A 24,519-nucleotide genomic window follows, 5' to 3' on the forward strand; every position below is an offset into this window, starting at 1 on the left:
CTTTTCCAGAGCTCTTATGGCCTCTTCAGATGTCTGGTTGGAAACTGCTCGAAGGAGTGAAGTATCATCTCCTGAGTTGCTTCGGTGGTGGCGTTATTAGCGAATTCCAGCTCCTGCAATCGTCCACTATTTTCAAGTGTTCTCTGTACGTTTGCGCGAGGAACCCGTAACGTGTCACAAAAGCGTAATAAAGTAAAACAACGTTTCACCGACCTAGACCGAGTCCTAGAATTTCTATTGTTGTTGGATGACATGTTGGCAATTTGCTACAAAGTGAAAAAAGAGAACACTGAGTGCAGAGACGTTTCAGTAGTTGAATGAAATCGGAGAGAACTGGATCCCTGTTTTAAAAAGTCGCAAATAATGAACAAGATAATGCAAAAATTGTCTGCCAAATGTCAAGAACCACGTCAGTAAAGAAATAAGGAACATCTCTTTCTCAAAAGAACGCCGCCACTGCTAACATAGGAGGAAACCCAAAATGTTAATATAGCAAGCTAAGAGAGATATTGCTATCTGTTCATTGAGAAAGAATACGCTTAATTTAGTATAGATAGGTTCCATATGTAGTACGGTTTATTTCAGTACATGATATTGTCAGAGTATTTCTATGATATTAACCATTAAGCAACGCGCTCCCTTGTAACTGTAGAGGGACGATTGCTTTGCCATTTCTTTAACCCGCTGATAACGTGTACTACATCCTGTTCATAAGAGATTGTTTTCCTGTCAACATTAGGATTATTGTAAACCTTCCATGGAGGGCTTCCGTTAAATCGCTCCTGCTGATGTCGTTGAAAATAAAGACTACAAACGTTCAAAAAGTCTTTGTGCCTTACATCGACGGGTGGAGAGCGAGTGAGGCTTTCGTAATGGTAGTCTATTGGTCCAATTGTTTACCTCCACAGAAATTCAATGTCAAATTTCAATAATGACGCTTTTCTTTTCTGTGACGCCACCGGGAATACTTTTTCACGAGTCTCGCAAAAAGTGTTGGCACAGTGGGAGAGTTCACCTAGTTAAATCTCGGAAAATAAATCATTCGCCTTTTTCATTTCTCCGGCCAACAATCTCTCCGGCCATATATTGATTTTTCTTTTTATGAATGCTTTTTTTTTGTTGATGCTAACTACTACTTAGTTAAAGGTTATGTTTACAGAAAACATGTTAAGGAAAAAACAAACAAACAACGCAAGGCATGAACGACTCATTAAACGTGAAAATGTAAGGCCAGGGGCAGGTTGTAGTTTAGGTTGGAATAGACATGGTGTCCTGTTTTTAAAATTGCAGCAAGAACAATGAGTAAACCCTGTGACCTTAACAAAACGCATTAATTCTCTGTGACGCCATCGCAACGCAACCGGGAAATACTTTTTCACGAGTTTTGCAAAAAGTGTTGCCACAGTGGGAGATTTCACCTAGGTAAAATCCCACTGAAGAAATCATTTGCCTTTTTCATTTCTTACGATCTCTCCGGCCATGTATTGATGCTAACTACTACTTTAAAGGTTATGTTTACAGAACACTTGCTATGAAAAGAACAAACAAATGACGCAAGACATGAACGGCTCATTAAACGTGAAAATGTAAGGCCTGGAAGTTTTATAAGTTTAAATAGACATGGCTTCTTGTTTCAAAATTGCAGCAAGAAAAACGAGTTAATTGTACGACCTTAATACAAAACGCGTAAATTCTAAAAATCAATGTATGTTATAATCATTTATTCCTTTAAAAAAAACGCCCTAAATAATTCTGTGTACAGTCTGTCTTGCTGCGATTAGCTTTTCGCTATTTGCAAGCCATCCTATTAAAAACTTGAACTTTAATTGAAACTGAACAAGAGGGTAAAAACTGTGTGATATGACAAAACCCATGCCGGTGTTGTGTGATAGGTCATAAAACCTTTCATTAAATGCCGCAAGCAATCGATTGCGGAGTACCTGAAATGCAGCACTGGGACACTAGGAAAAAGTATAAAATTGCAAAAATGAACCTCATTGAATTAACAGCTATAGGTAATGGTCCTATTCTCGAAATGATTCGATGGCTTCAGGGCCAAAATTTATTAGGTAACCCTTTAAGATGTAGCCTGTGCAATCAAGCAATGGAAGTAGCGCAAAGAGATCAGAATCGCGTCGATGGATATTTGTGGTGAGATAACCTCAACTCCCTTCTGATACTTTGTATATCTACTCTCAACAGAATCCAAAACGTGTTAAACGTGTCAGGGATTCCACTCGCGATCCAGGAAAAGTGCTCGAGTTCGAACTGTATGGCTACGATAATAATTGTCACTGCTAATCGGCATCGCAAAGCACCGCAACGACGCAGCTCAACGAGGTCGGACTGAAGGAGCTGTGCTGCCGGCTAGGCGCTCAGCCCCTGAACACGACCCATGTATGACCTCGGAGCACAGCACCACAGCCTGATGGAATAGGCTGGGAGTCGATTTTGAGGAGGGAGGAACACCGGAGTACCCGGAGAAAAACCCTTGGAGTCAGATTGAGGTCGACTAAAACTCAACCCACATACAACCCAAGCCAGAGTTAAACCCGGGTCACAGATGGTGGAGGCATGGTTGATGACCACTAAACCACCCTGACTCCCCATTTCCATTGTCAATAGCAGGGCTGCAATTTAGAGCGGCTTCCAAATACAAAACAGCAATTCTGTTCCTGACCTTTATGACTTTGTCTGTGCATTTATCCGAGACCTAACAAAATCTACACAAATTGTATACTACTTTATGATAATTTGCTTTGTTAACAATCATTTTTGAAGGAGATGTCCAACATGTCACTGCAAAAAGTCATTGAGAGAAGGGAGTTTTTTCACCAAATTTCCAAGAATACCATTAGGAAAACTCCTAATTACAGTATATCTTTGGGCTCTACGCGAGCTGCGAAGTGCAGCCTCTCGGATGGTTGGACTAACAAAGAACACGGTTGGAAAAGAGTGTGCAGTACTAAGGCTTTACTGCAAGAGAGATCTCGAGGACAGGCCAATAATCCCATTCGGTGGCAATGTGCATGTTGTGAAGTGCGACGAAAGCCAATTCAAGCACAAGTCCAAAGTAAGTCGAGATATAAAATCAGATTATAAATGTATCGCTCAGTAAGAATTGCGTTCTCGAATGATTACCCTTAACAAAACAAACTATACTTTAAGTATACACAGTATGTACCTGAAGTATACTACACTGGGTATACTAGAGGTATACTACATGTATACTTTTAGTATACACTTGATGTATACTTTTTGTATTAGTAATTTGGAACAACTTGAAGTATACAAAAGGTATACCTCACAAAAAAAAAAACAATAAATACACTAGCAGATTTTGTAACCAGAAAACACCACAAGAAGTATACATTTTGTATACATATACACAAAGTATACTTATTGCAGGACTGAGGCCTTTGTCAGTGTTGTTGGCATCAGGGTATACATTTTGTATACCTTTGTATAACATGGAGGAATACAATAGCAATAGCAATAGCAAACACAAATGTCATCATAACTGACTGCTGACAGAAATTTATTTTCATTCTAAACTGAAACCATACTCTTCGTTTTAAAATCATGTGAAATAAAAATAATGTACAAAAATGCTGTAGCATTCAAGAATATCATACAAATTTTACTAATTATAACAATTCTACATGTATAACTACATGTATTGCAGGATCCAAGGAAACAATCTTGCAATAGTGATCTTGTGAAAAAATTAATCATTGTGAAAACTCTTGAATCAGGGTCACGTGCTATGTTTTAGCTAGTCAAATGGAGCCTTTACATAGCATATGTAAAGGCTATGTTATGGGGTTTTTTGTGTCCAAAAATAAAAATAGTTTCAACATAGTTTCTACATAGATTCAAAACAGTAAATACACAACACATACATATAGTGTATACATAGTTACATACAATGCTTACATAGTGATTACATAGGGTGCAAATAGGCTACAAATAGCCTCTACATAGCTGTAAAAAAAACACGGAAATAGGACAAACATAACTGTTTCATAGCATTTACATATAGTGTAAATAGAATCTACCTAACTGAAATTGACGGTCCATAGCAAAAATTGCATGTACATAGCACTTACATAGAAATACTATAGGATGTAAATAGGCTTTGACTAGCCTCTAAACATTAAAGGAATAGTATTGAAATAGGAATTACACATCTCATGCCTAATGCTTGCATTTGAACGAGGTCAGAAAAATCAAAAAAATAGCTTGAAGTCACTGAGAAATAGAAGTACTAATGCACACATGGAACCCAAGAAACAAGGTTATAATATCCAACTCCTGTAAAGTAATATTCCAGCAAATCAGAAATGAGCTGGAAACTACAAAAAATCCATTGTAGTCAAGCTATTAACAGTTATTACCATAGCTCACAGACAAAAAAAAATTGACTACAGATTTCAAAGCAGTTACATTTTTTTTATTGCATGAACCTAAACATTTAATTCATACCAAAATCTTTGGATTGAGCTGTAAAACATTTCAGATAAACCACTGAACTATAACAAACTTGTCTGCAAGGAGAGATCCCCAAATACATCAAACCATAACTGGTTGAGGAGGCAGAATTGGCTGCTAAGCATTTTTGTCTGCTGTAAAGGATCTTATTTCCTTGCTGTCTCTTTATATTCTTTCATGGCAACTAAAAAAAATACAGTACATACACTTCAATGATGCCTGTAGTGATTCCTTTAAATCACTGATCATATTTATTACAAGTGTGTGAAGTGTAGACTCATGAATCTGGGTCTCTACTTGCAAACGTCCATAATAGCTTTCTCAGGCATTTTCTGCATTGATTAAGTGACAGAAATTAGCATTTTTACGACAAGGAATCAAATGTGAATCGTAAACATGTAACTTGCCGTATGAGAACTTTTTTTCCAAATCATTTGCTTCACCATTTGATCTACCTTCATTAGTCTTGTAAAGGTTTACCAATTCTTTTTTACAGGGCTATAGAATTTAAGCCAAATTGAGTCTCCTAACTTCACAAATTGACTCGAAGGTGTGAAAATGGGCTATTCCATTTAATATCCGCACCCCCCCTATTGAGGGCTTACCTGACACCCCCCTTCGGATTTTTTTTTTCTGAGCAGACCCCCTCAGATTTTAGCCATTTTTTTACCACCCCCCTCGGATTTTTGCAATTTTTTCCGACCCCCCCTCGGATTTTTTGCAATTTTTTCCCACCCCCCTTGGATTTAGGCCATTTTCTCTTCCCCACCCGGATTTAAGCCATTTTTTTTACTCACCCTCGGATTTAGACGGTTTCCGCCCCCCTCATCCCCTCTTTTCGGATTTAGGTAATTACCCCCCTTCCCAGATTTATGCCAACCCACCCCTCCCCCCCTAAATAGCTTTAAAATGTCAACCTTGACGCACACAAGCTTCAATTCCAATTCATAGAGTTTAGGTACCCTGTCTAAGGTCTAAGCCAGGCGCGCATTCTAAACAGAGACAAAAAATGATACTCGATTTATGAGAACATAGAACGTTTATGTAACATTAATTGTTGAACGCGAATAAGTCGCTTTAATACAAAATATTTAGGAAATATGATTATTCTGCAGAAAATTGAGATAAGCTGTATTACTGTATTGTCAGCAGATAATGTTCTATTAAAGCACTTTCAGAATGCGATATTGTCCTTTATACAATTTGACATGAAATATCAGGCATCAATAAGTCAGATCAATCATATATAAAAAAGAGCTTTCTTTCAAGACAACTATAGCAAAACGTGCCACTTTATAATGGCTAGGTAACGTTTACCTAAGAACACAACAGTTATTTACTTCCCTAATAATTAATTATCGGCCTAACGTATGTTCGATAAAACTAACGGACAAATTACTGAAGGTAAATATGTACGCGGGCAAATAAATTCTTTCTTCCAAATGATCATGAATTGCTTATCCTAATCGGAGGTAAAGAGTGCACAAGAGAGAATAACCACTTAAATACAGTGCTGCACTCATTTGATTTTTTCTTTTTGCGAACAAAGAGTAACGGAACAGACCTTAACTATAAAAAAAACTCTCTATATAAAAACAATTAAAAAGCCGTTCAAGAGGTTCACTATTTACACTTCAAAACCGTGTCGTTTTCGATGCGGCTTCGAATTCACAACCGCGTTTGTGTAAACCTAGCTAACCTAAAATACTGGTTTTACCATTTTAAGTGTTCCCCTCGCTAAACATGGCGTAACCTCGTACATATAGGTACATTCAGGTTCAGACACAAATTGTACAGTTAGTTCGTCGTTATCCCTGTCGGCACTCTGAACTTCACCAACATACCAACCAGGCCTCCACTCTGAGTCGCCGATTTCCTCCTTTGACCACTTTACTTTAATTCTCGCTCCAATTTCATAAAATTGTTCTATCTCATCTCCGTCGTCGATCCTTATCCATCCTTTCTGAAGCAACTCTTCAACATTTACTTCGTATGACTCGGAAGGCTCTACTACATAAGTGACGTTAGCCGTTGCCAAATCTTCCTTAATAACAGTGGTAACCACACCCATGTACCAGCCCTCGTGCCATCCAGTGCCCTCGACATCCTCTGCATTCCAAAACACCCTAACCTGAAACGATGGAGAAACACTATATAAATTAAAGTAAATGTTCGTTACGCGTTTGTCTGTAAGTACAATTGCTACTGTTGACAGATGGGGCCTACTCTCTTGTATTGCTAATTATAGTGGTTTTCAGAACTAGTCTGAAGAACACTAGTCTACCGCACTTTAACTTTCAATAATGTAATACACTTGAATTACACTTGAATCGACATCTTGTAAATTGTTTTATCAGTACTCTTGATTTAACCATCCAAAGATATTCTCCCGGGATATTCTCATTAATTTTTAAAATAAAGTGTGATGTCTTAGTGGTGTTTACCACATTAATCATGCAAAGACGACTCATTCAAGCAGGGTAAGTTAAAAGTTGTCTTCAAAGGCATTATCGTAAAGGACATACCCTTGTTCCCTCTTGAAGAATGGCAGTTCTGATGTCTTTATTGTCGCTGGCTGTGTCTCCTTCACCGCACATGTTAGGGGTTTCTTTTGAAACTGAGACCTCCGTTTCAGCTTTAATTCGCTGTGTCAGCTCATTGAAAATTTCGTGCAAATTGTCCTTTGAAATTCCTTCAGGTACGTCCACGCATGCCTTCCCTGAAGTCTGGGTTTGAACTGCTGCATGGTATCTAGGTCGTTCAGAGGACAGCGACGTCGCAGTTGGTGTTGCGAAAGTTCTTTGCCTGTAGGTAGGGGCATTGTTGCACAAAGTGTGATTTTTTTCGGCAAGAATGAGTTCCTTTGTTACTCCAATAAGATCTAGAAACATCTTTCGTTCTCTGTTGAAGCAGAGGTGTGCTCTGTTGTTAGCAATGAGGCTTACACGTAGAATCAGTTCATCCTTAGTCCCGCATGCTGGAAAGCCATTATAAGTCAATACCGATTGCAGATAACTTTTACTAAGTTGTCCAATCTCTTTTGTAGCCCTTGGCAACTCCTTCTGACCTTGGTACATGGGAGGACGAACTGGTGGTTCTTCCTTCTGCTCCAGAGCCAGCCTTTCCACAAGTTCGTGCTTCATACCAGATGCTTCTATGTTTTTAGCCTTGCATAAGGTGACAAGCGCTTCTTTCTTTTCCTTGTAGAGCTTGTGTGATTTCCACTGATCCCGGTTCAAGCAACTCTGTATATCTCTTTGAATTTCAATGCTTTTTTCGTCATAAAACTGCTTTACTTCGCTCTCCGGAACCCAACTCAACAAAGCTAAACTCCTGAGCAAGAATCCCGTGGGCTTGGACAAGAGAACATAAGCCAAATCTAAACAGTGACTCGGGAGGAAACAACCCTGTATGGTGTCCCATCTTCCAGTTGTCAATGACTTCCTCGCATCATGTTGTAAATAGTGCAATTCCCCTCCAGTTTCGAGCCATCTCATGTAGTCTGGAAGGGGCTGGCGATGCATTGGCTCCTGTGGAGGTCCCCTACAGTCATCTCTATTGCGAAAAATGACTGTTGTGTACTTGTCACACCATGAATATCGTATGCTTTCTTCGCCTTTCACCACTTTATGATCGTCCCAGTATTCTCTTTCAAAACTGACGTTAATATCCCAGACATCATGGAGACTTTGAAGAAGTGACGTGTTTCTTGCTTTATATGTCATCCCGGATACCTCCTTGCTGTATTCTGCCATGGACAGAAATGTTTTCAATTCAGTGTCATCATCGAAAATCCACTGGTCTTCTCGCGGACCTCTGTATACATCAATGTACTTTCCTCCAAAAGACGCCCCTAGCAGGCATTGGTTAACAGCAGAAGCCATTTGTTCCATGTTTTCCCGATGTTCGGGTGTTCCAGGACCTTTGACATCAGCGTGTTTCTCGTGACTTGAGAAGGCACCGTGCGCAGACAACGCTTTGTTTGCTTGCGGATGTACCCTTTCCACAAAATTTCTTTTGCTGTGATACTCCGCAAACGAAACTTGTATCACCTTGTCTAAATTTAGAAAATTAAAGAGTCTGGCCAAGCACATCTGTACTGCAGGGCTTGATGGCTGTTCTGCAGGTCCATTATCAGAAATGAAGACAAAGTTCTCTTTTGATTTACCAGTTTCCGGATTTCTAAAGAAAACGTCCAACGAAGGCTGAACCATAATAAATAAAACCTTGTTCAGGCAACGTAAAACAGTTTCAGGCTCATAGTAAGACAGATACGTCAAGTACACTGCTTTTCCCGTGCGCGTAACGGAAACCGATACTGAATTACTAGAAAGAGGTATTGTGACCTCTTCCGACGAAGATAAAATCTTGCTTTCCATTAAAAGGTGAGCCATTGGCGTGATGGCATTGGCCCGTCCTTGCTCCCAGTCATGGTCGGGTAGAATTCCCGACCGTTGTTTCCAGGTTTTCATTGGCTTTTGGACTGGTGCTATGTCTCCAGGCACAATGCTTTTGGCATCTTTCGAGTCTATCATGTGACTGTTTTTGTTTGCCTTGCATTCATCAACGATGAAGTTGACGTTGGCCGATGACCAATGTATGTTTACAACCTGCTTTTCGACCCCTACACGGGGGGGATTATGAAAGGATATTTTCGCGTTTATCTGTCTGCCGTCATGGTGCCTTTTGGCTTGCAAGGTGTTCTTCTTATAATTTTGGGTGTAATTGTAGCAACAAGAAAGTGAGATGTTAAAATCAGGGTTAGACATTGCCAACACAAATTCTCTTGCTTGCTTCATGTTTGTTACATTGTCAGCTGTTCGGTAAAGAGTGTCGTCTATTAAGCGTGGATGACTTTGTACACCTCCACCACCTGCAATGACGTCTGCCTCCATAAAAGCATATTCCAGAAGAGGTACCAGCATGGGGTTTTCCTCGCATTTTAGCTTACGACCTCGACCTGGGGCTACGTGGAGTATTTCTTTAACTTTTCTTTTGTTGGCAATTCTTAAAGCAAGTCTACGTTGCTGTTCGTTTGTCATGTCGTTTCTGACAACTTGTGATGTTTTGTTGATGTCTCTAAATGTGCGCAGATTCTCCTTGAACGAGTCACGACATCCTTGAACGGCTCGTTTGTTCTGAACGTTTAACAGTTTTCCCGCCACAAATTTTACACTGGTCAAACGTTCCATAAGGGCAGTGACTGTATCTCGGTCTCTCTTAGAGTCCATGTAGTTTAATCCTTCCTTGAAGCTATCACGAATTGTGCTTGTTACGTGTTCGTTAAGATGTTTTCTACTGTTAACTTGATTTTGAATAAATGACATGATGGATTCAAAATCGGACTCTGTGTTTTCACTGATAAATGCCTGACCTTGGATGTAAAATTGTATGATGTTCAAGTGCTTTGACGCGATGCTGAACAACTCGGCTGACATCATTCTCCGGTCACTTGAGTTGCCGCTAGCCTTTTTGTAAACGTCACATAACTCAGTAGTAGCCACCAACGGACCATGCTTTAAAATATGATTGGCTACTGCCAGTGTGCCAAGTTGAGAGGCGAGATGCTGAGAGTCACTGTTCGAACGGATTTTCTCTTCAAGACAGGCGATATTTTCTTTCAATGTTCCTTTGACAGTACCCCTTCGAACCTGATCTACAATTTGTTGGCCTTCAACGGAGGTCCTTGCATCATCTTGTCGGTTTGTACTTCTTTTCAAGTTTTTTTGACAAAGTTTGCCTCGCTTTGCATAAAAAGATCTACTGGCAGCACTTAAAGGCAGTGCAAAACTGTTTTCAAAGTCAACGTCCAATTTTTCCGTCTTATTGGCTTCAGGCAGATTAACACCAGATTCCATCGGACTTCCAGCAGCTGAAACATTGCCGACACCTTCGTCTTCCGAGTCACTTTGCTTTTTTACAGGTGATGGTTCCGGTTTTGTATCTACTCCTTTGCTTGACCTATCGTAGACGTGAGTACTCGATTCCACAGGGCTTTCATTACCAAATTCAAGTGGACTACTTGACGCGTCAAACTTGTTTTCTGCAGACGCATCACAGCTGTTGCGCTGTTTTCTGATAGAACTTGGGGATATTTTCTGGGCCTTTTCAGAGCTTGTCTTAGACTTGTCGGGATCGGGAGAAGGCTCGTCACGTTTCTTCTGTGAAGTATTATTATTTCTCTGTGTGTTTGTAGCGCTTGAATTAGCCCCTTTAGAGAAACAAGATTTTTTCTATCTCCGTCTTCGTTTAAACTGTCGGTGTGGTCTTGGGGACTTGAACGGACGGGGCACTTTTTTCTGTCAGAACTTGGAGATTTCTTTTTAGGCTCCACTGGTCTTTTACTTGGCCTGTTGAGATCCCACGATGCCTTAAAATTACTTGATGTTCATGATGTGTGTTGTCTTGTGTTTGTGGCGCTAAAATTTTTTTTTTTGGATGAATGGTTATCAGATTGGAAATAATCGAATCTCCCACTTTTGGTATGCGGGGATTTCGGTTCAAATGAACCTGTTTTGTTATGGATGGTGGGCGACCTTTTCTTCTTCTCGTCATTAATTGGCCTCTTCCCGGTCCTTCCCTTTCGCGTGACGGTGACCCAGTTGTCTTGTAAGTTGACTTTCATCATGGGAACAAAATGATTCACTTTAAACTCCTTTGACCTGTCGGGCCACCCAGCTGTATCTGTCCACATGATACTAAACCTTCTTGTTCTTGAGCTTCCAACTCGGGGACTGTAAACAGCACTTAACAAAGAAAGCAAGGAATGTCTCGCGTCTGGGTACTCTAGCTTGATTTCACATCCCGATGCTGATGCCAAACCCATTATTTGTAGCAGACCAGAGAATCTGCCGTCGTACAAAGTATTGCATATTTCATGATGTATTCCACTTTCAAAACCATTCTTAGCCAGGGCTTTAGAGGAATCGTTGCTAAAGATAATGGCGTCATACAACCCTTCCTTTGTCCATGGTGAACCGGATCTTGTAGTGGTATCAAATGATGTTATCACTGGGTGTGCCCCGTAAAAATCTGGGTTGAGAATAAGCTCCAAAGCTGTTCGTAGTCTAAGCTCAGTTGAAAGAACTTCAGTTTGGCAAATGGCTTTGCTTGCAGCATGGAACAGACAATTCCCATCTCCTGTAGTTTTTATGGGTCTGATGGCTTCCTCGAGAGCTCCCTCTGAAAATAGCGACATTGCAGTTCTATCCGCCATTCGAAAGAGCATCTCCCATTTCCCAGCATTGGTAGACGGAATAGGGTTACTATATTTTTCACTTATCTCCTGTGCAATGCTTTGTAGCCGCTGGAAGTTGCCATTTAACGAAATGAATTTCAAGCGCTTCAAATCAGTTGCTGGATTGACGTATGACATGATCGCGACCAAGGACCTCTTTCAGTAAACCTTGATGGGAGAAAGATCAGTTCAAGTTGGCTACGAAATTAAGTGGTTTAAAAGGGAATAAGGACATCGCCTAGTTACGCCAACTTTTTAGATTAAAAATAAAATATTTCTTACTAGCTGTTCTCCATAAAAAGCAAAACCCATAGCTATAATTTTAGGATTGGGAATATGGACTTTTGGCGTGAATGCCTCCATGGCTTGCATATTGTTCACGCTCGCTATAATTGTCATACCGTAAAACCCCAGTAACTCGAACTCGAATACACTAACTCGAAAGAGTCTTTTAAATTCTCTTCTATTTGCACAGGTAATAGAATAGCCAAATTTCACGCTTGCGATATAATTATTCGATCTACATCGTGGCGCTTGTCTTGCGATGGGACTTGTGTTATGCAATCTTTCTGTTTGTTTTCTTTACAGTCGGCTCCGTTAACTCGCACCTCGCGTTTACTCGATGATACTCGAAGCAATTACATTCATTTCACATCAAGTCATTTTCTTTCTAATTTTAACCTCGGTAACTCGAACTCCCGATAAATCCAACCTTTTGCTGTTTCCCCTGAAGATTCCAGTTATCGGGAGTCGACTGTATGTTTATTACAAACCCAGCTGTGGAACCTCGATTTAACGAAGTCGCTGGTGGACGGGCCAAATTTGTTTGTCAAATCGAGGGTTCGTTATATCGAGGTTGTGTTCCATACATTTTACTACAGTAACTTTGGCCGGGACCGAGAAAATTGTTCGTCAAATCGAGGACTTCGTTAAATCGGGGCTCCGTTAAATCGAGGTTCCACTGTATAAATTTAAATATACCAAGCCATGAACTTGACACTTCGAAAACCTTTTTCGAACTTTAGGAACGAGTTCTGACGGGGATCCTTTGGCGAATGAAAGCCCAATGTATTCTCTTTTATAAAATTTGACAATGTTGCCTTAACTGAATTTTAGTGTTCCGTATTTTTTCCAAGTGTCAACTTTCATGTCCCATGAAATATACATAGTAATGGTTTTAGATCAACTCACAGTGCTCTCCTCCTCTTTGATGAAGTAGACTTGATATTGTGCGCTCAGGCTCAAGTTTCGGCAGGTTAAGTTAAATTGTCAAATGAGAAATGGCAATCCGAGCATAGAAGGAAGTGAACGTGGATGAAAGTCAGAAGCTACAGACTGGTGTCAATTGGACGTTCCCAAAAGTTACCGGCGGAAAAGTTTCGGCGGAAAAAAATCCCATGAGTGGATTACTTGATTTCTTGATTTAATTCTCACAGCAAGATCCAGGTGTCATTTTTCATTCATTGCTAGGTAAACGTAATCACAAGGGAATTGCTCTGATTTCTTTTGGTAGTTCTCAGCCGCATCGGCGTCGGTATAATAACAATTTCGAAGGTACAGTTTTCGGCATTAATATCACCAAAACTCCAAACCCGCATCAATACTTACGGTCCGGACTTATGGGCCACGAGGTGGCATGGGGTGCCATAAAACTCAACAAAGATGATAGGTGTCAGAGTTGTGTTATAAAACCGAAGACTTCCGTAGCCAACTTATATCACGTTCAAGTTTTGCCAAGGTCTTTTAAAGACACATAATCAAATCAGTCCAAGCAGATTCACCAAGTCTTTTTTGAACACGGAAAAAAAACCACACAGAAGACCTATCTGTGTTCGCCGAAAGCACCGCGAGCCTGCCTCATCGTTTGATTGCGATCCGGAGGAAGTCCTTTACCAAAAAAGTAATTCGGTGGAAGTTGACATGTCAAAAAGGAGATCCATCTGTGTTCGCCGCAAGCACCGCGAGCCTTCGGCCACGTTCAGTGGTAGCGATGTGGAAGAAGATACGGCTCTGAGAAGAGATTCAGTTAAAGTTGAGCTACCGGCTAGAGAAAATCCACAAGAAGAAGGAAGTGCCTGCGAAACAGACCATATAAAGAAAGGCATCAAAAGGAAATTCCAAACAAATGAAGATTGCGGACACGGTAAAGAAGAAAAAGTGGGAGTGGAGTGCTTCGTGGGAACGAGCGAAGATACTGTCGAAGATGACTCTGAAGAATTTGATTTTGATGAGTGGGTGGAGAAACAGAAAAGAATCATCCGCGATATCTCAGGGAATTGATCACGCTTCGTGTAACTATGAACATGGCATGTTTATTTACAGGACATACACAAACAGATTTTTGACATTTTAATAAACAAAGCTTCTTAAAATTGTGTGCAAATGCATTCCAGGTAAAATATGAGTATACAGCTAATTTGCAACAACGCTTTGAGTAAATTGGTAGGAACAAACAAGGTTGTAACAAAAAGTAAAGAAAACGTTAACAACAAATATGAATGTACATAAAACCAATGATAAAACCATGAACCTAGAGTGCTAATATGTCATTAAACCTTTGTATATTAGTTCCCTTTGATAACTTTATTGGCTCTCGAAAAACACGCTTGAAGCTAATTCATTCTTTTCATCATTTGACAAAATGTTGGTGTTGTTGTCATCATGCCATTCTTCTGAAATTTTACCTCTAAATTTCCTCAAGCTGGCTTCCTGCGAATTCTGGGCCTTGAATAGAGCGTCACTGGTACGTTTCAAGTCACACAAATAGTCGTGCAATCTTTTCTCGGTTTGGTCTCTTAATTGTTTTGAGGTAATCGACGCTAGTTGGGTATCTTCCTTTTTAATGCAAAAAAGCAACTTCGATACGGCTTCATGATTATCAGAAATTGTTTTTGGTGGAGGCGGAGGGTGCTGACCGTGATAAATATTTTCTAGGCGTTCTTGCATAAATTGCAGCTCAACTGTTCTTGATTGAAGTAGTTCAGCCTTTTTTAATGTCCAATCAGTGTCAATGATGCCAAGCAGTTCTGTGTTATTATATTTCATACGTTGTCCAGATTTATTTATTTGATTAACCTTTAAATTCCAGTGTTGCCGTCTTGCTCTCTCGAGCTCGCATGGATGGTGAGAAATTTCATCGTCAGTAAATAGGTTCATTTTGATTGGAGGAAATGGAAAACTTTTCCTTTTAACAGTTTCGTTTTGCTCCGTTTTTTTTGCAACAGATTCGTTGGAAAAAAAATGTTCCCAAGTTTTCTTCACCGCCTTCTTAGCAGGTGGCCTCCCTGGACTTGATGTTGTCAAACCACAGTTATTTTTATTATCGCCCTCATCAATTTCGTTGGCCTTCCTCTTCGTAAATATTCGAATAACCAGCTTGTTACCATCATGAAGGGCATCTTTTATACTCATCTTCGCCTCCTGTACCTTGCTTAACGGTGGCCCCCAAATAGAAATAAAATTGAATTCCTGTGGAACCAGGTCATCTACTTCTTCCCGCATCTGTTTGCGTACGTCTTTCAGCAGGCAGTCCGATTTTTCTATCATAATGAATGCGAGACTAACTCCGCTTTCCAGAGTGATATGAATGGGCGGCATTTTACGACACCAACAGATATACAACAGATATAATGGGTAACAACAACAGATGAAATGGGTAAGGAAATTGTACAAACGGATCAAAGAACACGTTCAAGCAGAAACTTACACACGGGCATTCTGGCACTCACACCAGAGTTGAGTGCCAGAATGTGATGCAACGCCGATTACCGCTGGGAGATCACGTACAAGCAATCTTTTAATATAATAGCGTGAGAAAATAAAGACAGATGGCGAGTGAAGCGCTTTGTTACGTGAATCAATACAAGTCGTTTTATTTCTCCCTAACTGTCTTTTATAAGTATGCGGGAACTTGAGCAAAAAGCTAGTTGAAAAAAGAACATGCCAAAGAAAACTCAACTGAAAAGTTCAAAAAGCCATGGTGTAAATAGGCATTTATCTCACACTCTCAGATCACCAAGATGAGAATTTGTTCACGGGAATGGTAATCAACTTAAACGCCAAATGGCCCTCTCTTTGACACACAAAAATATTTTTCTTGGTCGAATCTATCAACGTGTCAGCTGTGTATCCCAAACAAATGATTTTTTTTTGTTCACATCTTAATTGGCCAGTGACCGGATACCGCTAATTTTCGTGATAATTTCTCACTTAGTATTAATTCGGTAGTAAGTCCTTCCCTTCATTCACGTGTTGCTCGTGCCAAGAATGTTTGAGCAACTTGCTAGTTGAAAAAAGAACATGCCAAAGAAAACTCAAAATGTTTGAAAAGCCGTAAATACATGGTGTACATGTGCATTTATCTCACACTCTCAGATCACCAAGATGAGAATTTGTTCACTGTAATGGTACACATCAAATGAGCAACTAAAATGCCAAATGGCCCTCTCTTTGACACACAAAGAGATTTTTCTTGGTCGAATGTAACAACGTGTCAGATTTGTATCCCAAACAAATGATTTCTATTGTTCACATCTTAATTGGCCAGTGACCGGATACCGCTAATTTTCGTGATAATTTCTCACTTTTGATAATCAGTCCTAAGTCCTTCCCCTCATTCACGTGTCGCTCGTGTCGAGGCTGTTTGACATGGACAACCTTCCTGACGAAATTCTTCTTAGAATCTTCTCGTTCCTCCATTTCATGGAGCGAATTCTGTTGCGAACGGTATCCAGGAGGTGGAGTAATCTGATGTACGATCGTACCTTGTTGGAACAAATTTCCTTAAGCAGAAATTACAGCGAAGATCGCAAACTATCGTCTCTCTTCGCCGCTGCCAAAAAGCTAGTTGCAGTAGACCTGTTAAACTGCCGCTTTCTAGATGGCTCGTGTGTGTTGTTAGGCGGACTGAGTAGCCTTCGTCGCCTCAACTTGTCTGGGACCAGGGTCACTGACGGAATTTTGCAAAGCATTCTCAAGGCATCCAAAGAGCTGGAAGAGCTTCACCTAGTCGACACTGAAATCTCAGAGTCTTGCATTCCAGAGATAGTCGCCCTAAAGAAACTTCACTACATTGGCTTCCCCGCTGCAGGTGTTAGCGGATTCGGCAGGAATGGAGTTCTTTCAGTCGTGAAAGCCTGTCCGACACTAAGAGTACTCGACTGTCAGGAAGGCTACTTCTTCACCCATGAGGATATCATGGAGATCATGAGAAATAACTGTTTATTTTCAACCCTGTTAATTCCATACGCCTTTGTGGATAACAGTACATTCGCAGTCATTGTGGATAGCTTACAGAGCTTGACATATATTTGTGTATGCGAAACAAACGTCTCCCAAGAATGCGTGGATCAAATAAAAAACAGGAGGCCACGTTTAAATATTTGCTGGAATGTAAACCATACTCCTTAAAAATGACTGGAACTTAGAGTGTATGGATTTTAAAATAAGTATACAAACATATATCTGTAGTTATTCTTTTTGGTCTATTTTTCGAAGTTAATGTTTGCTCAATTCTCATGGAAACTTGGCGCGTAAGAGTCGTAGATTATACAATTTTAATGTTATAAGACTTTTGTTACATGATGTAGTTTTTAAACAAAGTCGAAGAATATCTTGTACATGATGATTTCAAAAAGATTTCACTTGCTTAAGTCAAAATTCATACGCTAGTTATGTTAGTATAAGTATTGGTAGTGAAAATAAAACAACAGGAGATGGCGAGATGCTTTTTCATCGGCAGCATAATTTCAAGAGCCGTAAATCATCTTCAAAGAAATGCATAGGATTTCTCTCTTAATATTGCCTATAAAATTATGATCTCTACTCTCCAGATGTTCTAACCAATTTCGGAACCTCTTCCACATGACACAATACGCAAAACCATTCATCGTTTGATAACAATAAAAGAAAAAATTCTGAGGAGGGCTACATCCGGTATTAAATACATCGCTCTGTATTTACTATTTTTACTATTTTTGTAAATTGTTAATTATACTCTCACTGTTCTTAGATGGCAGAGTATGTTAAGAATAAATATCCAAAAATCTGGAAAAATGTAGCATGCCAAGCATAAATAGGATAAACGTACTAGCTAGAGGGTTTCTAGGGGTTTAAAAAAAATCAAGATAGAGGGCTAGGGGGTTCTGAACACCGCAACACTGGGAAACAAATTACCCAACATTAATAAAAAATCAAGAATAAGCCTGCTAACAGGCTCTCCAGTGGAAAAGTTGCGATAAACAAACCGCTGCGCCCGGCTCACTTCGCTCGCTAGATATTTATTTTCCCACGCTCTCACTCGGAAGCCAGTTCGCAGGCTACCATAAGAGACAAAGAACAATGTCAACGATGTTTATTTCTCGGTTGCATTCAAGAAGTTTATACATACACTGTTGTAGTTCAATTTTATTCCACGAGACAATGTAATTTTCTTTCAACTCATTACTTCTGCGAGAGGTTGTGCCTAAAAACGAATTCGCACAACGGAAGCAAAAAAATCCTGCTGTGACAAATTTCTCACACCAGCACCCCTAATTCTAATTGGTCCGTCACTACTTTGTCCAGGACATACCCGGATGAAGGTGTAAACAATACCAGAACATTTTGTGAGCTTTTTTTCGATACAAGACATGACGCCTGTAGAAATACAACTAGAGAGTTGTTCGAGTTTAGCCGTCATCTTCATCGACGATGTTACTGCTAAACTGTGTGATGTCCGAAATCAAATATTAGAAGAAGTAAAAGAACTGGTTCCCGAGCAGTTTCACTTTCTTTCCAAATGGGGACCGCCAATCAGCCGTGTACAGGAAACCAAGATGGCTTTGACAGAAGCCTTTCATACAGAGAATGTCGTAAAGATACGGGCAACGCTTAGCGCTCAGGGTGCTTCCAACAGAAAGGCTGAAGAAGTAGACCGCTCTGAAAGTCCCGCTGAAGAATCACCAACACGTGACACAGAAACAGAAGATCGTTTATCTTCACCGAGCACATCTTCAGGCGGAAACGAGAAGCCACCGGCAAAGCCATCTGTACAGCGCACACTAACCAGCTTCTTTGGAGCAAATTCCTCACCAACCGCGCGATACGCTACAGCGGCGGCAAGGAAGGGCGTCCACATATACTCTGAGGATGACATTCTCAGATCTACCGGGACAGAAAAGGAAAGAAGAGAATGGTGGAATGAGAAGGCAAAGGAGCTGTGCAAGGATCCTCAGAATAATATGTTGCGGGGAGAGGCGATTGATCAGAGGTTGCACGAGGAATGGCGACTCCACAAGGCAGCCAAAATGCTAGAAGAAGAAAAGGAAACCACAAAATCCATCGAAGAAATTATTGGAAAATATCCGGATCTGGAGGCGTTTTGGGGTCTATTAATACAATCAAGGAACAAACACTGTCCAAAAACGTCAGGCGCTTGGAGTTAGCAATTGCGTCACTGACAAGAAGCAGAGACAAAATGAAAGAATTGAGTATCAGTCAACTTCTACATAAAGATCAAAGAGGGACGGGGTTTCAGCAAGTAAAGTAAGAAATGGAGGAACGCCGTGAATCCCACAAGTTACATTACCGGGAGTTGAGCAAGGCTCAAGAAGCCATGAGCAAAGTGCTCTCGGTAAAAAAGAACCAGCTTAAAGAGTTGTTTGAAAAAAGTAAAGACGATACCAAGGAATGATTTTTGTACTATTGACACTTATTAATTGATTGTCTCGTCGAAAAGATGTCTCAAATAACCTCCAAATGATTCCTTATTTATAAATAGTTTGTGATAATTACATTGTTCATGGCTGGTCAACTTTTATTACCAACAAAAAATTGTGTATACTTAATTTTTCGATGATTATTTATATTTTTTAAAAAAATCGCCTTCCTAATTTTAAAAAATAATTTGTTTTAATTACATTGTTCGTGGCTGATGAACTTTTATTGTCCAAAAAAAATATTTGTATAATACACTTTTCGATGATTTCTATATTTTTAAAATTCATCTTTCCTACTGACATGTAATACGAAAATACTTAATAAAGTTGTTGTCTTGTTTACGGGAGATAAATTTGTCTGCACTTTACTTCAGCTCCGTAATGAGGGCGAAATCTTTCTTCCCCGAAGGGCGACGATTTCCGAAGCTTTCCGACGACGGGTACCGGTAACGCCTGCAAACATTGCATGCTGTCTGCGGATGTTGCATGGTGTACGATCGGGGCCAGCCCGGCGCTAAATCAGGCGCTTTGGTCTGAACCCTGTGGTTGCGATCGAAAAACAGACCTCGCGGCAAAATTATGAATTACAAAATAAATACCGCCGCCAAATAAAAGGTACCGCGAATTTATGTTTATTTTGCAAAAATAATGTCATCAGTTCCGTTCTACTAGTTTTTTTTTCCCCTACCAGAATTTGTCAAGTCGTACCAAACTTCAAAGCTGACAGATTTTTGTGTGGGCTTGCAAATACAAACCGCGGTGTATGTTTTTTTTTAACTAATCTGGAGTTTTCAAGTGCGTCCGAGCAGAGGACAACATATTTTGTGAACATAATGTCACAGGGAGCAGAGGAGCCAAATTTTAACCTTTGCTGAAATTCGATTTATATCGTGGCGCTTGTCTCGGGGAGCTTGTCTAGCTTGCGTTTGGTCTTGTGTTATCCGATCTATTTGTTTATGCGACGGTTAAAGCCCAGTGGGTATCGCTTTATGTTCATTACGCGAACCCAGCGGGTAACGCTTTTCGTTGCCCGACGAGTAACTAAAGGAAAGCAAAGCTTTCTGAACGAGGCCGAAGTGCCGAGCAGAAACGATCATGTGGCGCCCACAGTCAGTCGGTTTGCGGGAAACACGATATCCTGCTGAAAAAGATTACCGCGATCGATCGGACGTTCACGCGATACAATGTACATGAATAAACATTGAATATTTTTATTCGCAAGAGTCAATATTGGCTCCTCTTCTCCCTGTGATTAAATGTGCGTCACAACTAACCCAACGTTTAGTTTTGACTGCAATGCAGGCTATGGAAAATCCACCATTTCTAGGAAAAAGAATTCAAAGAATACAACAAAGAAACTTCAAAGGTCAGTCTTGAGTATACTTTCCCCCTCTTCCAAATCGCTGACTCATTGTTTTTCACTCTTGTTTGCAAATAATGCACGGTCTCTTGGTCAGAGCACCAAATCTCACAGGAAATACCTACTGTAAAAAATAGTCAACTTGGAATTTAAAAAAAAAAAACTCTTTATTTTCTTGTGCTGTGTTTCAGGTTAAACCGAAACAGCTTAATTTGGTAAGTTTCAATCTATTAGGGATCAAAACATTCGGCAAACGCTTCAGACGTGCGTTTCAATACTTTATGTAGTGTTCACGAAAAGTCAACACTTGAACTTCATGTAACATGCATGGAAAGTATTATTAAAATGTTGATTTTTAGAATTCTCCAGATTTCTGTGATATGTTAATTCTCTTTGGATTATATTTAAAGCCTCTTAGGTATTTTTTGGGTGTAAAATTTCTGGCTCGGTATTTTTTAAGATCCGTTGGACCCCCCCCCCCCCCTAAAGTATTCTTGATCGTTTGTTAGGCCACTACTAGCTACTACTCTTCTTCTTTTGATTTTTTAAGTCATAAAACGAGAACGACGAAAACGATTTGACCCCCTCAGAATTTTTCTTGCCCCCCTATGGATTTTTCTTGACCCCCTCTGCATTTTTCTTTCTCTTGGAAAGACCCCCCCCCTCCCCCCCCAGAAAAAATAGGCCCTCAATAGGGGGGGGGGGGGGCGGATAAAAAATGGAATGGCCCAATGTGAATTCTACATGCATGTAAATCGTTCCTCATTTTGAAGACAATAAGGCATCAAATCAAATGTTATTCGCACAACAACAACGCTTACCTTTTAACTTTAGTTGTTGTGAGTATTTCCTTGCGTGGATCAACATTTAAAGAGTAAAACTAACCAAAAAATCGTCACAGAAAAGCGTGATCGTAGATGAAACGTTTGAATACTGCCGCGCAAAACCTGCAAGAGCTGGACTGGTTACCGCTGACTGCTGACCAAAACCAGTAAGGACTCACTAGTTTCCAGTCCTATCTCTTACGTGTTGTCCAAGATGGCGGAGGATGACAATCTTTTTACGGATTCATTTTAAATGAGCAAGATTCGAAAGATACTGGAGTTTATTGAAAGGATTAAGTGCAGATTTGGAGTGTGTAATTTTCAAGAGTAATGCATCATGTTCCTTTTGGAATAAGGCCGATTATGAGACTCAGAGAGCAAGGTAATCCGTTGATTGGTATTTCTCACAATCTATTGAATACATCGGAATAAAAGCTTTCTTTTTTATTTCTCCGTGTACAGAGTGATTTTATGTTCAAAGTTTGGAGCCTTTAAAGGACATTTTTTAAGCAAAGTGCATGTATTACGAACAGTGAATTAACTCGAAAGATATCATATTCACATTGGCATGCTTTGAATAAGACCAAACCTTGTTTAATGTTTATACATTGTATATGTATTGAAGGTTGAAGTTGAAGTCATTTTTTCAAGGCAATAGATGAAATCAAATCGTAAAAGGGCACTTAAACTTTGATTGTTGTCTCACTGGCACATTCAGTGCTATTGCACAAAATTCTCAAGAATTTCAACTCACTCAAGTGACCCTCATGCAAGTTGAATTATTGATTGGAATTCCTAGTCCGCAGTGCCCTCTTAGCTTTCAATTCCCAAAAACTTCCAAGAGTTCCAACTCACTGAGTTTTGCTGATGGCATGATTTGGAAATCCTAGGAATTTGCTTAATTTCTATGGTAAATAACATACAGTAGGAAATAGATGTAGTAGGTAAAGTCTATGTGGATTTTTATTCCTGTTTTTTTTTCTTTTAGTGAGTGCTATGTAAAGACTATTTTACCCGAAGGCATAGTAAATATATACGGCAGGCCTTTGCTTTTACATAGGAAATAGATAGCAGTATGTAAAGTATATGGAAATGTTACACTCCTGGTTGTTTATGTGGGTGCAATATGTAAAAACTATTTCATCCCAATACATAGCAAATGCATAGGAAGCCATAGGAAATAGATAGCAGTATGTAAAAGCAATGTAAACTTTTCTTCATTTGATGTGCTATGTGAAAACTATGCTTTACAATCACATACCAAAAGCATAGTATGCATTTACTATAATGTAAGTGAAAAGTATACTTGGACTTCAGATAACATAGTTAATATATAGCTATTTAAAACTATGTGAAGATTTTCAATAGTGTTTTTATAGCTATTTGAGAGCTATGTGACCCTTAAATAGTATTGCAATAGTAATGGCATATGCTATACACAGACTGAACTATGTAATGTAGCAAGTGACATAGTTATTACATAGTAAGGAGCAGGAAATAGCCTTTATACAGCTTTACATACCTGTAGTTATGTGATAAACTTTACATAGCATTCACATATGTCTGGTTCTACAAGGGGGCCTTCTAACTAAATTGCTGTAAGACTGGTTAACATTTACAACTTGACATAAAATTTCTAGAGCCTAACATCAATGTTTTACACATGCACCTACTCATAACTGAGATTTTATGGTAATGATATGAAAGTGTATCATTGAAAAAATTGTATTGTCGTCAATATCAGTTGCAAATTCAGACAGTTTTAGCAATGTAGACAGTAAATATACCTCATGTTGAAAACCAAGTACATCGCATGGCTTAGATGTATACACAAAGTATACGTTACTCTTGATGTTAAGTTACATTTTGGTATTTGGGACAATCAATGTATACAAAAATTATACACTACAGTCTTAATGCAGCTGTAATATATACATGAAGTATACATCACAGAGTTAATGAGGGTGCGTAGTATACACACAGTATACATCATAGCCCTGATGCAATGGTGATATATACAAATAGTATACACCAGTCTTAAATGGCAAGATGAAATTTTGCTTGATGTATATTTGATGTATACTAAATATGTACACCACAACAGTGAGGTACAAACGGTGTATACTCTTTGTATACAAAAAGTATACTAACCATGCTTCAATTTTGATAAGGGTACTACTATCTTGGCACCAACTTGAGATAATTATGTGCAACATATTAAACATATTAAACGCATTCCTTTCATTTATAGTTGTTGTTAAAATAAATAACATAGCAGTCATTTTGGCCTACCAGCATGTATTTGCTGATTTGTTAATTATAAAATACTGTCTGCTTGATTTTATTATTCATTGTGCAGTACCAACGAGGAAGGAGGGGAGAAATGACACTTGGGTATTTGGAGTAGTTTCAACCGAGCATAGCCCGTGTCCTGGTTCCTTAAAAGTGGTGTGTAGAAGAAACAGAGGAACACTTACTCAGATTCTACAAAGAGTCCTCTTGCCTGGGTCACAAGTGGACACGGATGACTGGGCTGCATACAGGAACTTGCACCTGCATGTCCCTAATGTTACCTTTCACAGGACAGTCGTGCACCAGGATAACTTTGTAGACCCTTTGACAGGAATTCACACGCAAGAGTCGGAAGCAGCGAAGGCACGCCTTAAGTACCATGTTAAAAGAGAGAAAGGTATAAGGTTGGAGGACTTACAGGATTTCCTTGAAGAGCAAATGTGGCGAGACTGGAGAGGGTTGGATGCGGTTTTTGATAACGTAACTGCCATACTGTCTCACTACTATCCCTTGTAGTCACAGACCTTAACCGTTTGCAACATACTAGAAACAAGTATGTCCGGCATGGCTGCGAGTTTGTAACAAGTTCAAGCCTCGTAGAAAACCCAAAACAAAAAG

At 39.6% G+C, this 24,519-nt stretch overlaps 1 protein-coding gene across 1 annotated transcript; it reads left to right on the plus strand.

Moving 5' to 3' along the window:
* Window positions 1–2,920: 2,920 nt before the first annotated feature.
* Window positions 2,921–24,417, plus strand: LOC138052222 (uncharacterized). The gene is made up of 3 exons (XM_068898602.1): window positions 2,921–3,073; window positions 21,978–21,991; window positions 23,979–24,417. Exons 1-3 carry the CDS (start codon window positions 2,921–2,923, stop codon window positions 24,415–24,417), a joined length of 606 nt encoding a protein of 201 aa, XP_068754703.1.
* Window positions 24,418–24,519: the final 102 nt, after the last annotated feature.

This window comes from Montipora capricornis, chromosome 6 (genome assembly GCF_036669925.1).
Source record: "Montipora capricornis isolate CH-2021 chromosome 6, ASM3666992v2, whole genome shotgun sequence".
Taxonomy (NCBI): domain Eukaryota; kingdom Metazoa; phylum Cnidaria; class Anthozoa; order Scleractinia; family Acroporidae; genus Montipora; species Montipora capricornis.